At 46.3% G+C, this 13,535-nt stretch overlaps 1 protein-coding gene across 1 annotated transcript in view; it reads left to right on the top strand.

The window, feature by feature from the left end:
- LOC109311493 (serotriflin-like) overlaps positions 1-12,041 on the top strand; it is an 18,405-nt gene extending 6,364 nt beyond the window's left edge. The window contains exons 3-8 of the mRNA XM_019537152.1: positions 2,624-2,746; positions 6,476-6,566; positions 8,393-8,538; positions 9,686-9,780; positions 10,606-10,694; positions 11,536-12,041. Coding sequence (XP_019392697.1) covers positions 2,624-2,746; positions 6,476-6,566; positions 8,393-8,538; positions 9,686-9,780; positions 10,606-10,694; positions 11,536-11,660 — 669 coding nt within the window. The 3' untranslated portion in view covers positions 11,661-12,041. The remainder of the gene's footprint in view (positions 1-2,623; positions 2,747-6,475; positions 6,567-8,392; positions 8,539-9,685; positions 9,781-10,605; positions 10,695-11,535) is intronic.
- The last annotated feature ends 1,494 nt before the right edge of the window (positions 12,042-13,535 follow it).

The raw sequence follows: 13,535 nt of genomic DNA, 5'->3' as shown, positions 1-13,535 counted from the left end.
CCCAGTATTCTTTCCTGCCATGGCAGGGGGTCGGACTTGATGATCTGCTCAGGTCTCTTCCGACCCTAGAAACTATGAGACTATGAAACTATGAAGGAATTGGAAAACCATGAAAATGTTATCATGAATTTCACTGAGGGTTTCTTGCTTAAGGTCCTCTGTCTTCACATAGCCTGAGTACTCCCTTGAAACCAGCCTAGACATTGCCCTTCATAAGGGTGAGCCCAGAGCTCCTTGGACATGGACACTAGGCTCTTTAGGTGATAGCAGTGTTTATTAACCCCATACATCTGACAATGAGCTCCACTTGGTTTAGCTCTTGATGGGGTCTTTGCCCCTCTAAAGGATGGATGGCCATCAGAAGGGAAATGTAGCAAGGCAGGAAGTCTTGCTAAAACAAGAAGTGTTATTGGACAACAACTGCAATGTAGTAGGCAGAGTCCTTGGATTAGAAAGTCCAAAACAAACCCCAGGTCAGCCATAGAGACAACTCTAACTAGCCATGGCCCTTTAGGGTCCAGACTTGGGACTGTGTTTTCTTTCTCTCTTTCTCTCCCCTAGAAGCGTGGGGAGACATGCAGGCACCTGTGTTTTGTGGCATCATAAACTTCTTTGCCACAACTGCATGCATTGCACATTAAATCATGCAAGGTGCTGCTAATTTGCAGCATGGGAGCAATAGTTAATAATGGGAACAAACCCCTCCCCCCCTCAAAAAAGCAGCACAAACATGGAGAGAGTTAAGCACTGGGACAAATGCCAGGACAAATGTGGAGACTGGGGAGCAGGCAGCCCTGGGCTGGTGCTCCCCTGTCTCTATGTACCTCAGTGTGGGGGCTCCATAGGGGGTAGAGATGGGGGAGCAAGCAGTGCCGGGGTGCCTGCTCCCTTGTCTCCACATGCTGCTCCTCAGCTGGCTAGGGCACAGGGTACAGGGTCTGCCTGCCAGCTAGCCCCACGCTTAGGCTCCTTGTGCCCCAGACAGTGCCCCTTTCTTCTCACAGTACATGAAGCCCAGCTGGGAGAGGCTGGGCATGGCCCTCAACAAAAAGCACATGCAGGGGCCTGTTCTGGGGCAAAAAGTAGTGGTACAAATTGTGTGCCCCGACTATTTGTGCCACTGCAAAAACACACCCCTGCTCACCTGGACATGACCACTGAGTCCCCTTTTCCAAGCCAGTTTACTATGCCAGTTCTTGATATACCTCCTGGGCACCAATCCTTGCAAGATAATCTCTGGTTCCTTTATCTGTAAAACCTCCTAAATTTACCTCAATGTCATGATGTACATGTACTGAAAATTTCCCTTTGTATGGCTTAATGGCATCACCCATTACACATATCTGAGTTCTGGGGGCTTTAAATGAGTTTACTTCATTGTAAGCTAAACTACGTCTCAATGTAGTTTAGTTTTCAACTTGGAACATTGCAGCCATGGGTCAGCTTGCCTCCCCCCCCACCCTAGCCCAGCCACAGGAGAGGTGGGCAGGCTCCGCAGAAAAAAAAGGATCGGGCCCCTCACGTCTTCTGCCTTCAGCAGGCTCCTGCAGCCATCAAGACATCCGGGGCCACCTGGGAATGGGCTGGCTTGCCCCTGGGGCAGTGCAGGGAGGAGGCAGGTGGGTGGCTGGGTGTGCTGGCAGCTGGAGAAGGTGGTAGGGACGATGCACAGGTGTGGGCCTGCCTGGGCAGGCTGCCAGTTTCCCAGGTGCTGCCCCAGCTAAGAGGCACTTGATCCAACCCTTCCTCAAGCCTGCCCATGCTTCCAGCTCACTGTGCACCGTCCCTGCTGCCTTCTCTGGCTGACAGCACACCCAGTCCCCCTCCTACTACTTCCCCGTGCTGCCCCAGGGCCAAGCCAGCCCATTATCAGGCAGCCCAAGGAATCCTGCTAGCTGCAGGAGCCTGCTGAAGGCAGAAGTGGTAAGGGGCCTGAACCTTTTTTTCTGCAGAGCCTGCCCACTTCTTCCACAGGTGGGAGGCCAGCTGACAGATTAATGGCCAAGATTAACGTCCCCCTGGCTGCAGGAGCGGTGGGCAGCCTCCACCAAGGGGAAAAAAGAAAAGAAAAAATGATTGGGTCCCTCGCTGCTTCTGCCTTCAGCAGGCACCTGGGACCACCAAAAGAATAACATATATACATTGACAGAAAAATGAAACCAACCATTTCAATTAGAAACTCATGATTTCAATTTAGGCGGCATAGAATGCAACTCTAAGGACTAAAACCCCGTGACGTGTACAAGCGCCCTGGCTATCCTATTCTCTACCAGCTTAAACATCCTTCCCTTCCCTAGTGCCAGGGGAAAGATAACTCTTTCCTTACCTTTATTGCATGCTGTTATACTGGGAAAGAAACTGAGGTTGACATAGGTCACAGAAGTGTTCCAAAATACAACCACTTTCTATCACCCGTGAGTCTCCTGCTACCTCCGTAAGAAGAGGGAGAGGAAAAGGTGTCCCTTCCTAGCAGCGTTCCATAGCTCAGGGGTATGCTGAGAAAACCTACCAGGAAACCTATTCACTTTGAATTGATACAAGTTAACATAGAAGAAGACTTTCCTGTGTGGTATTGTTGTTGTTGTTTTTTGTTTGTTTGTTGTTGTTGTTTTTTTTCCTTTAGAGACCTGCTTTGGGTTTTACTGCTTTGTTTCTTTCTACTGCGGATAACCACAAGGTGATTGTTGACAAGTACAATGACTTAAGGAGGAACGTAAGCCCAACTGCTAGCAACATGCTGAAGATGGTAAGTCATGTAGTGTCGGCACAGATCATAGAATCATGGAAGAGTAAGGCTGGAATGGGCCTCAGGAGGTCACCTAGTCCAGGAGCTGAGAGACCTGGGCTCTGGTACTGCTGTTACTTCCGTTGCAGGCTTTGCCTATGACCTTGGGCAAGAAGAAGTGGCAAGATCACACGACAGATTGTGAAGCACAATTCCCACGTGCTGTTGACTCATCCACTCTTAACCTCACTACATCAGTTTCTCTCTCTGTCAAATGTAATGAAGAGTCATTTACCTCCAGGGTGAAGAGGACTCTTAATTTACAGATCTAACAGTATTACTTTGAGATCCTGGGATTAGAGGGGCTTTAAGAGATCAAGTCTCATTTCTCTGGGTTGCCCAGAGGTCTGGGTTGCTGAGATTCGAAGTGTTGCATAGCACAGGATAGCAGCGACTGCTCTGCCACGTACCCTTTGCAGGCATTCCTGCCTACTGGAGTTTTGTGCAGTAGAGCACAAGTTTGCCCTATCATCCTGTATACTGTGGGATGAATGTCCTCTAGGGCAATCACACAATTAATAAAGAAGGATGGGATGTGGGTTGCAGGCACTGTTACCAGATTTGCCTGTCACTTTGGGGTGTGCTCATTAGGGGTACATTTCTGGGGTCTCTGTAATTATATCAATGGTTTCCTTGTGTTACTTGTGTTTCTATATAGAGCTGTATCTCTCCCTTCTCCAAGTCCTGACACCCAGTGGAGCTATCTGGCAGTACTCAGGTTCAATGGGGCTGGATTCCTCCAACCACCAAATCAGTCAAACACAGATATGCACATACACACACAAATTAACAGGGCATGCCTGAGCCAGCCTGGATTATTCAATATTGACAGGCTAACACCCTCATATGCCTTGAACTCCATTCATCAGGGTAACAATAAAATGCAGTCAAACATAAGCACATCTGAGTCAAGCCAGGATATTCATAGATTCATAGATGTTAGGGTTAGAAGGGCCCTCAGTAGGTCTTCGAGTCTGACCCCCTGCCCTGGGAAGGAAAGAGCACCGGGGTCAGATGACCCCAGCTAGATGCTTGCCCAGTCTCCTCTTGAAGACCCAAAGGTAGGGGAGAGCCACCTCCTGAGGAAGCCCATTCCAGATTTTGGCAACCCTTGCTGTAAAGAAGTTCTTTCTTATGTCCGACTTAAATCTGTTCTCTGTCAATTTGTGGCCATTGTTCCTAGTTACTCCAGGGGGTGCCCTGGTAATAGAGCATCTCATATTCCCTGCTGCCCTCCCCTGAGGAGTTTATAGCCAGCCACAAGATCACCTCTCAGCCTTCTCTTGAAAAGGCTGAAGAGATCTAGGTCCCACCATCTCTCCTCATAGGGCCTTGCCTACAGGCCTCTGACCATATGAGTGGCCTCCTCTGAACCCTCTTGAGATTTTCCACATCCCTCTTGAAGTGCGGCGCCCAGAACTGGACGCAGTACTTCAACTGCGGCCTGACTTGCGCTGCATAGAGGGGAAGCATCACCTCCGTGGACCTGTTTGTCATGCATCTGCTAACACATGATAAAGTGTGGTTAGCTTTGTTTATCACTTCGTCATATTGATGACTCATGTTCATCTTGGAGTCAACTATGACTCCAAGGTCCCTTTCTGCTGCCATGCTGCTGAGAAGGTCATCCCCCAGCCTGTAAGTGTGTTGGTGGTTCTTTTTGCCCAGGTGGAGCACTTTGCACTTGTCTTTGTTGAACTGCATCCTATTTCCTTCTGCTCATTTTTCCAACCTCTCCAGATCCACCTAGATCCATTCTCTACCCTCTGTTATGTTAACTTTGCCCCATCATTTGCATCATCTACAAACTTGGAGAGGGTGCTCTCTATCCAAGTCACCGATGAAGACATTGAACAGCACCAGTCCAAGGACTGAGCCTTGCAGGACTCCACTGCCCATATCTTTTCAGGTCAATATCGATCCCTCCACCACCACTCTCTGAGTGTGACCCCTAGGCCAATTTGCCACCCACCTGACCATGTAATCATCTACGTCACAGCCTGTCAGTTTATTTATGAGAACAGAATGAGATATCGTATTGAAGGCCTTCTTAAAGTCTAACCAGATGACATATACCTCAACTCCTGCAGCTCAGCATTTTGTGACCTGGTCATAAAAAGAAACAATCAGGCAGGATCTACTTGCAATCAGGCAGGATCTACTTGCAATGAACCCATGCTGATTTCCCCTGCTGGGCTCCCACTAATGTGATCCTTAATGATTTTTTCCAGAATTTTCCCAAGGATGGAGGTGAGACTAACTGGCCTATAGTTTCCTGGTTCTTGCCTCCTCCCTTTCTTGAAAATAGGGAATGCATTGGCCCTTTTCCAGTTTTCTGGGACCTGACCAGAGCACCACGTGTGCTCGACCAGCCATTCTAGTGGCTCTACTATGACACTGGCCAATTCCTTCAGCACCCTTGGATGAACTTCAGCTGGGCCTGCTGATCTGACCACATCCAGCCCCTCCAAGTGCTATTCACTAAGTCCATGCTAACAGTTAGTGGGCTGGTGTCCCTCCTGTGTCTCTCAATGATTCAACTGGGAGATTCGTCTTGGTCTGTATCTAGGAATACAGATGCAAAGAACTCACTGAAGAGCTCAGCTTTGTCCCCCCTCTCTGTCACCAATTGCCCTAGTTTGTCCTGTAGGGGTCCTATGCTATCCTGTACCTTCCTTTTGCTCCCTGTATACCTGAAGAAGAACTTTTTGTTGTCTTTAAATTTTGTTGCCAGCCTACGTTCTAACCCTGCTTTGGCCTTCCTGATTCCCTGCAAGTGCGAGCCAACAAGGTATACTTTTTCCACAGCCTGTATACCTCTTTCTTTGCCTTTAGGCTTTCCTGGACTTCCCTGTTCAGCCACGAGGGCATCTTGGCCCCTTTTATGTGCAATGGGATTGTCTCCTGAGCCCATAGGATCGCTCCCTTGAGGAACGACAACTCTTCCTGGGCTCCCATTTTGGAGCAGGGATCCCCCATCATGCAGTGCTCCCCTGCTTTTCTGGTCCCAGAGTTCAGTGCGGTCCTTGCCTTGGACTCTCTGTTCTCCATCCTGAATGCTAATGAAGGTGCTTTCCCATCCCATCTCGCACGTAAATGAGACCAGGGGAGTTGCTTCACTCCCATCACCTTTGTCTGGAGGGCTTTCAGTGCATCTCCCACTGCATCTTCATTGTCTTTTGTAAGCCCGTCCTCTAATGAGTTCTTATTCAGGGGGAGGTGGGGAGGGGGCTGAGTCCTTTGTGAGTCAGGCAGGTGGTGTCCTGTGCCAGGGTTCCCCAAGAACACCAACCTGAGAGGTAACAGTGCTTACACTGGGGTAGTGTACTTGAATGATCAAAAATGATGTCCTTTTCAATAAGATGCCTTCATCCAGGGTAGTCTCCAAGACATGGAGATTTGGGTGGACTTGGCAATCAAAGTCCTGCCTTTGGGAGTGCTGGCTTGAATAGCTGTCTTTAAGGAATCTATCCATGTTAATAAATAGTTGGGCAGTTGTAATCTTCAGCATTATAAAAGCTGACTGTTCTGCATCAGGTCCTCAGGCATGAATTGGCTTAACTCCACAGGCATGCACAGGATTGTGCTGAGTGATGGCAGCCCACATCTCTAAATGTGTTTTCAGTTCTACATTATCTGTTATGAGCTGTGCTTACACAGCGTGAGTGTTTGCCTCTCTGTTTCCTTAAGGAATGGGACCCTGACGTGGCAGCTAGCGCTCAGAGATGGGCAAGTAAATGTCAAAACACCATCAGCCCTGAAGGAGAGACGACTGTGAGGGGTAAGTGAAGGGTGACTCACCACACCTAAGAAAGCATTGCAAACAGAATATGGAGATTTGCAGATTGCAGCTGTATTTCAGCAGGATGCTCATACAGACAGGTCAAGAGATCACTCTGCTCCAGCTGGTAGGAACAGCTGCAGACGCTGCTAAGGCAGGAAGTGCTGCACTCACACGAGAAATGATAACAACTCCAACAACCCCTGGACTCAGAACAGTGAGTCTGGTGAGATCCTCCGACAACTCTCAGGCACTCAGACCCTCAGGATCTAGATGTATTTCTTTTCCCCGATCCCCACTTAGGAGCCAGAGCGAGAAGCCAGATGATGACTTGGGGAAGCTTGAACTTGGCTGAAAAAAAAGGTCAGGCCCCTTGCCACTTCTGAAGGCAGAAGTGGTGAAGTGCCCAATCCTTTTTTTTTTTGTAATGTAAGCCTGCTGAGCCCAAGCTTTCCTGAGCTCGCCCAGGCTTCCCGCACCCTGTGCACTGTCCCCACCACCTTCTCCATGTGCCAGCACACCCAGCTTCCCTCCTGCTACCCCCCTGTGCTGCCCCAGGGACATGCCAGCCTCTTCCTAGGTGGGCCCAGGCACTGGGAAAGTGGCATGGATAGTTCACTGGAAGCCCTGGCATGCTCTGGGAAGAGTTGCACCTGCCGGTTGCTGCCTTCAAGCTAGGGCAGTCCTGGCCTACTAGCAGCCAGGGGGCACCACCACCATGGAGGGAAAGATGAGGGCACCCTGCAACTATGGGGCTGCTTAGCCTGCCAACAGCTCACCCCCTGGCTGCGGGCAGGCTCTACCAGAAAAAAGAAAAAAAAAGGATCGGGTCCCATGCCATAACATGATGGAAGCCCCTAAACTGAAATGGTGGGTTTCAATTAAAAACCCACTGTTTGAATTTAGAGAGCATAGAATAAAGCCCCGAGGACTAAACCCCTGACATGTGTACAAGCGTCCTAAGATCATCAGGGCTGGGGCTGGCTCTTACTACATGTCTGTGAAATGTCCTACCACGATAGCATCCTAATGTTGATCAGGGCCTTGAAGTGGGTTGGGTCGGTGTGGGCACTAACGAACCTAGATGACAGTCCAGAGGTTACAAGTTTGAGGCCGCAGCAGAAGTGCTTGCACCATGGCTTTTGTCAGATACCAACAGCTCTGCCAATTCTGTTAAACTCCTTGTCATAAGGGCATGAGAAAGGAAAAGAGCTTGAAGTGAGAGTTATCTTTGTGTGGGTCTTCAATAGCTACTGATGCCCCTTTCCTTTCCTCCACGTATTTCTCCAACCTACTTAAGAATCTGGGTAAACTGTCACCGGCCACCTCTTGCAGCAATGAGTTCCATGCTTTAATTACACATTGTGTGAAAAAGGGCTTTGTTCCGTTAGTTTTAAACTTACTACCTACCAGTTTCACTTGGTGACCCCTATTATTAAAATAATATTGAATCTCCTCTTAATTCCCAGAGAAGTGGCCTTACAGTTTGTCTAGAAACCCATATACATTGAATCTGTTCTTCTCAACCAGTATCTTCAGTGAGATACATTGGTTAATAAGCCGGCAACTAGCTAACTGTGGTCCTAAGCCTATTGAAACTAAAGGGGGGTCTTCCACTGACTTCACTGAGACTGGATCAGACCTATTCTTCCCTTCTCAGTAGTACTGTTTTATAGAAGCGAAATGCAGGAAGTCCCCGTTGTGAGCAGGCACTGGAGAAGCCTGCTGGTTACTCCCACTTCCGGCTATAACTCACTCTGTCAGACCCACACACTTTTTGCCTCTCTCGGTCCCATTCTGTGAAACTGCCTCGCTTCTACATTCAGGTGTCCGCTGCGGGGAAACTATCCTGCAATCATCTAAGCCTGCATCGTGGAGTGCTGTGATCCAATATTGGTATGATCGTGTGAAATATTTCAAGTATGGGGTTGGAGGAACTGATGAAAATGAAAGCTTTAATACCTATACTCAGGTATGGATAACAACAGCAAATGCCTAACTCCTGACATATTGTTGTAAGAGAGAAAAGCAATGTCAGTTCTATCCATAGCTAATACGCCATTGCATAAGGGTGGTTAAAGCACACCTGTTTCTCTAGCCCAGGGGTTTTCAACCTTTTTTGGTCGGTGTACCCCCGATGGCTGGTTAGGAAGCAGGGAGTCCCCCAGCCGCTGGCATGGGGGTGGGGGAGAGGTCCCCTGGCAGCTGATCAATGAGTGGGGGAGGAAGGGATGTGTCCCTGCACATCCCACCCTCCCCTGTAGGGTCTCCCGCATGTCCCCCGGCTGCTGAGCCCAGGCATGCAGGTGTGGGGGCATCCTCGAGGCCACCCAGGTGGCAGGGAGGACACGGTGGGGTCAGGCGGCATCCCTTGACCCCTGCACCCCCAGCCCACAGCCGGACGGACAGGCCACACAAGCACCTGCTCCTGCCAGCCCACTGTGTAATAAAAAGTTTATGATCCAGCCCCACATTCAAAAAGGTTGGACACCTCTGCTCTAGAGCCATAGTGAGACACTTTTGCCTCTCTGCCACTAAACCTCAGAAAGGCATTTGCTATTTTTTCAAATAAAACACATTTCAGTAAGCATCTCTGTGGCAATAAATGGAGTATCATCAGTGTAATAAAGGGCAGCTGGAAGATTTAACCACCAGACAGATATCTGCCGTTGCTATTAGTCACCAATCACCAACTGATCAAAAATGCACTGAATTCATTGAGCGTCATTTTGTTCATTTCACCAGGTGTTGAAACAGTAATTTAAGAAGAGCTGTTTAGAAAATAAGTTTTCGTTCAGCAAAAAAAAACAAACCCCAACAATATCAATGAAATATGTATTGTCCTACTTAAAAATCATATAGTTAGGTTCTCCTAAAGATGACTAGTGACATGACACTGGATCCTCCTTATTCTTCCTGACACCTAATTTCTATATTAAAAAATACATTTAAAACTTCCTGGATATTACTTGCCTGTTGAAGCAATCACTGCAGCTTCTAAAGGGATATTCCCTACGCATGAGTATGGCATGTGTTTTGTGTGAGAGTTTGCATAGTCCATGAATCATCTCTGAATGAAACATGACACTAATCTATTGCATTTATTTTCACACCTGCAGGTAGTCTGGTATAGTTCTTACCAGATCGGATGCTCGGTTGCTTATTGCCCTAATAATCAGTTTAATTACTTCTACGTTTGCCACTACTGTCCTGCGTACGTATCAATATGAACTTCCTTCATTATGAAATAGTATGAAATATTTCCGCATATCTTTTCAAAATCTTCTGTGGTTCCCACACATTAAAAATGGGGAAACGGGAAAGCATGTGCTTGTTCAAAAGTCTCACCTAGAAGTTAGTACATATATCCTAATTTATTTGGGCATAATTTAATTGGGCATAAATTTTCAGGTATCAAGGTTGTGAACATCTTTAGATGCAAAGGAAGCAAAGCTGATACTCCCATGCACTGATATATAACCAGATTATTAATGTTTGTTTTATTGTATGTTATGATGGACAGAGGGGAGACTTCACAAAGCCCTTAAGTGTACTGTTCAATGGACAGATGAATGGGAGAACAAGTACTCAGATATTCATGGAAAGCAAAAAAAAAAAAAAAAAGGCCCACAAACATAACTGAGTATGAGCTGGCTTTTCAGAGAATATTTTGGGAGTGAGGAGGTCAAGTTTCATCTCTAATAATTGCACAGAAGAATAGTTAGCAGAAGGTTATTGAAAGGCTTATTTCATTGCCACCCAGGAACATGTGGAAGTTATTCGATGGAAGTTGCTAGCATTTGTTTTTCTTGTTGCTGTTGTTAAAATATTATTTAAAAGTAAGTGCAGAAAGTATGGCTAATTTCCTTTCCTTTTAAATCAAAACACTTTTTATACCAGCATGGTAAAACACATGATCATTTAGGAACATGCTTCATATGTCAGCACTTCTGCCAAATATACTATTTTCAGGTCCTTTGAAACGGTCAGGGGATGCAACTCTGATCACACTTTACATTGGATGTCTTTACAATTTCAGAGGGAATATTGTAGAGCACTTAGCAACACCTTACAAAGAGGGACCAAAATGTGGTGATTGTCCGCATGCGTGTGAAAATGGACTTTGCAGTAAGTAACATACTTTGAGGGATGTTCTTTCACGCTGAATTCACATAGTAGATTATCTAATCAATGGGATGATATCTGCGCCCTCTACTGGGGAGAATGATGCACTACGTTAAACATTCAATCTACTATACCGCTCCCTAAAACCTGCAAAGCCCAAGTGTGAATAAAATTGCTAAGGTGCGTCTAGCCATCGAAATTTGTAGTGTGCACTGAAACCTTGTAGACCTATGTTTGGTGCAAGACAAAGTACGTTGATAGTTTGAAATGGAAATAATTTCCACTTCTGGTTTTCGGATGTCTTGTCTCTAAAATTGGGAATATAGCACTTACTATCTCATAAGTCTCTTCTGAAGTTTAATTCAATAGAGCTTCATTTTAAGAGCTTCAAATGAAAAGTGCTATTTTGGGCTTGGTTTGTTTTCAAGGCAGTGATTTCAAACCAGAATGAAAATAAACCATCTTTTTACATATATACAGTTTTATAGAACAGCCGGGGTTTAACTGTGATGTTTGAAAAGATCTATAGCAGGGCTGATTTGGGTGTATTGACTTTTTAACACACTTCATGACATAGTGGATCTTCTTCCTATTCAAAGTGGCATTCAATGAATGCCAGTGAATTAAATTTGTGTTGGCCTAAGCGCAAGAAAAAAAATCTGATTTGCTTTCACTGAAATCAGATGAAGCCTATTTAACTGAATGCACGATAAGGCCCAGAGGCTGCTGAAACTACTTAGGCTATAAAGGCAAAGAACCAAAAAGACTACATTTTAAAAAGGAAACAATTTTCTCCCTATGATGTCCTTTAATGTCTCACTGTTTATTCTGTGCTTTACTTCAGCCAACCCTTGCAGGTTCCGCGATGCAGACTCAGACTGCAGCACCTTAAAAGAGCTGTTTGGTTGCAATGATATGGTGAAAGAAAAGTGTCCAGCTACCTGCAAATGCACCACTGAAATAAAATAATATTCTGCGGCATCACTTGGTCTTCCTTGTTACCATCGTATTTAGAAAAGAACAGAATACAGGATTTAAGAAATCCATTTCCAATGTTTTGGGCATACTTTGAACTCTGGGTAAAACTATAATGACGATACGTGTCCTTAAGCATGTCGATCAATTGCAATTACTACTGCGGTAACTTTAGATGCAATAATAATCAAGTTTTAGCTAGTAATGGGCATATGCTTCCCTATTCCCAATAACAGAATTCCCAAAGATTTTCCAAGTCCTTAAACACTTTACTTGCCATCCTGCATATTGGATTCCAGTCAGCTTTCTTTGTGACCTTTTCCCTGCTTATGAAATGAATGCAATCCTGTGCAATAAATGTTTGGTTCAACTCTATGTAAACTGAGTTTTTTGTTTAAATTTTGCTTATCTTTCAGTTCATTGTGATTGTCTCAAGGAGACAGACTCTATCACCATGCCGGCTGTCCTGCTTTCTGGCATATGCCAAAAAGTTATTCGGTGACCTGTGGCTAAATACTATTTACTCAGGGCAAAAGCAAATTTAGATAAAACCTACTGTAAAATAATAATCCGACCAAATGCAAGCTGGCTCTCTCAGCTTCACCCAACATCTGCACAGAGATGCTGATAAGACTAAGATGCATCAAAACTGTTTACATGCGGTTTCTTTGTCTCTCTTGGTCAAGTTACATGCCAGTTCTTGGATTGAGTATAAATGGCCTGTTTCATTAAGTAGGATTAGAGGGCTCCTGTAACTGTGATTGCTTGGGCAATACGGTGATATCTTCTGGTGATAGCTTTTATGGGATCAACCATATAGTTGAGAGACATTACAGACCCTTTGTGTTACCGGGGTTTCTGACCCAAATAAGCCCAGAAATGCTAAACCTGTCCATGGACAGAAATGCTAAACCTGTCCATGGACCTGTCCATGTCACTGGACTAGAGGACTGGTGAGCAGGGGCCTGACTAAGAGCTACAGCTGTGAGTTGCCACTACAAGATGGTGAGCTAGGAAAGACTGCTGTCCTAGCTCTAGGCAGGCATGTGTGAAAGATGGGCTGGGTGATGGGAAGAGGAAGCTGGGAGGTAAAGATTTAATGGGCTGGGGCTGGATAATGAAAGGAGAGGTGAAAAGGAAATAGTGTGGAGGGAGGATGGTGAAATGAAGGTCAGCCACTGAAGGGGGAAAAAAAGAAGTAAAAAAAGAAAGAATTTGAGAAGAAATAAAGATGAAGTAAATTAAAGAAGGTCTCATCTTTTAATAAATCGGGATTTATTATTGGGGTGTGGGTCGTGCTGGTCATGCTTCTTGGGGGGGCCAGGAGATGGGAACAGCGAGGGAAGGCAACTTATGAGGAGGTACCATCCCTGCCCCAGAAAGGAAGCCTCAGTGTATGGGGACCCAATTCAGTCCCCTACCTTGTTCCCCTCCACCCACCCCATATCCCACTCCTGGACCTCTCTGTACCCTGTGGCCTGGCTAGATGTCATGTGCTCCGCAGGCTGTTTGCACAGGGTTGCACCCCAGGAGGTAGGAAGGTTGCACCCCTGGGGGCAGAAGGGATCAGTGGCTTGGTGCCAGAACCACCTCCCGGGCAGTAGAGTTCAAGGGGTGGAATATTCATCCAAACAGAACAGGAGGGTGGGAAAGGGGACACGGCATCCTGGGATGCTGGAGGCTGGCAACTTGGGTGGCTCATCTTTGGGGAGTGGCCACACATTAATGAAACATGAGCTGGACAACATGGATCAGAGAGAAACCTGCCCTAGAGTGGTGTTATTTTAAGCCATCCAAAGTATGCTAAAAACTAGTTTTAGGTATTTCTGTATAATAATTTCTGTATGATAATCCAGGAGGTAAGCGCTC

Source organism: Crocodylus porosus, unplaced genomic scaffold, assembly GCF_001723895.1.
Source record: "Crocodylus porosus isolate Cpor-Errol unplaced genomic scaffold, CroPor_comp1, whole genome shotgun sequence".
Taxonomy (NCBI): domain Eukaryota; kingdom Metazoa; phylum Chordata; order Crocodylia; family Crocodylidae; genus Crocodylus; species Crocodylus porosus.
The sequence above is the reverse complement of the archived record's forward strand: the minus strand, read 5'-3'. Positions and strand labels throughout refer to the sequence as shown.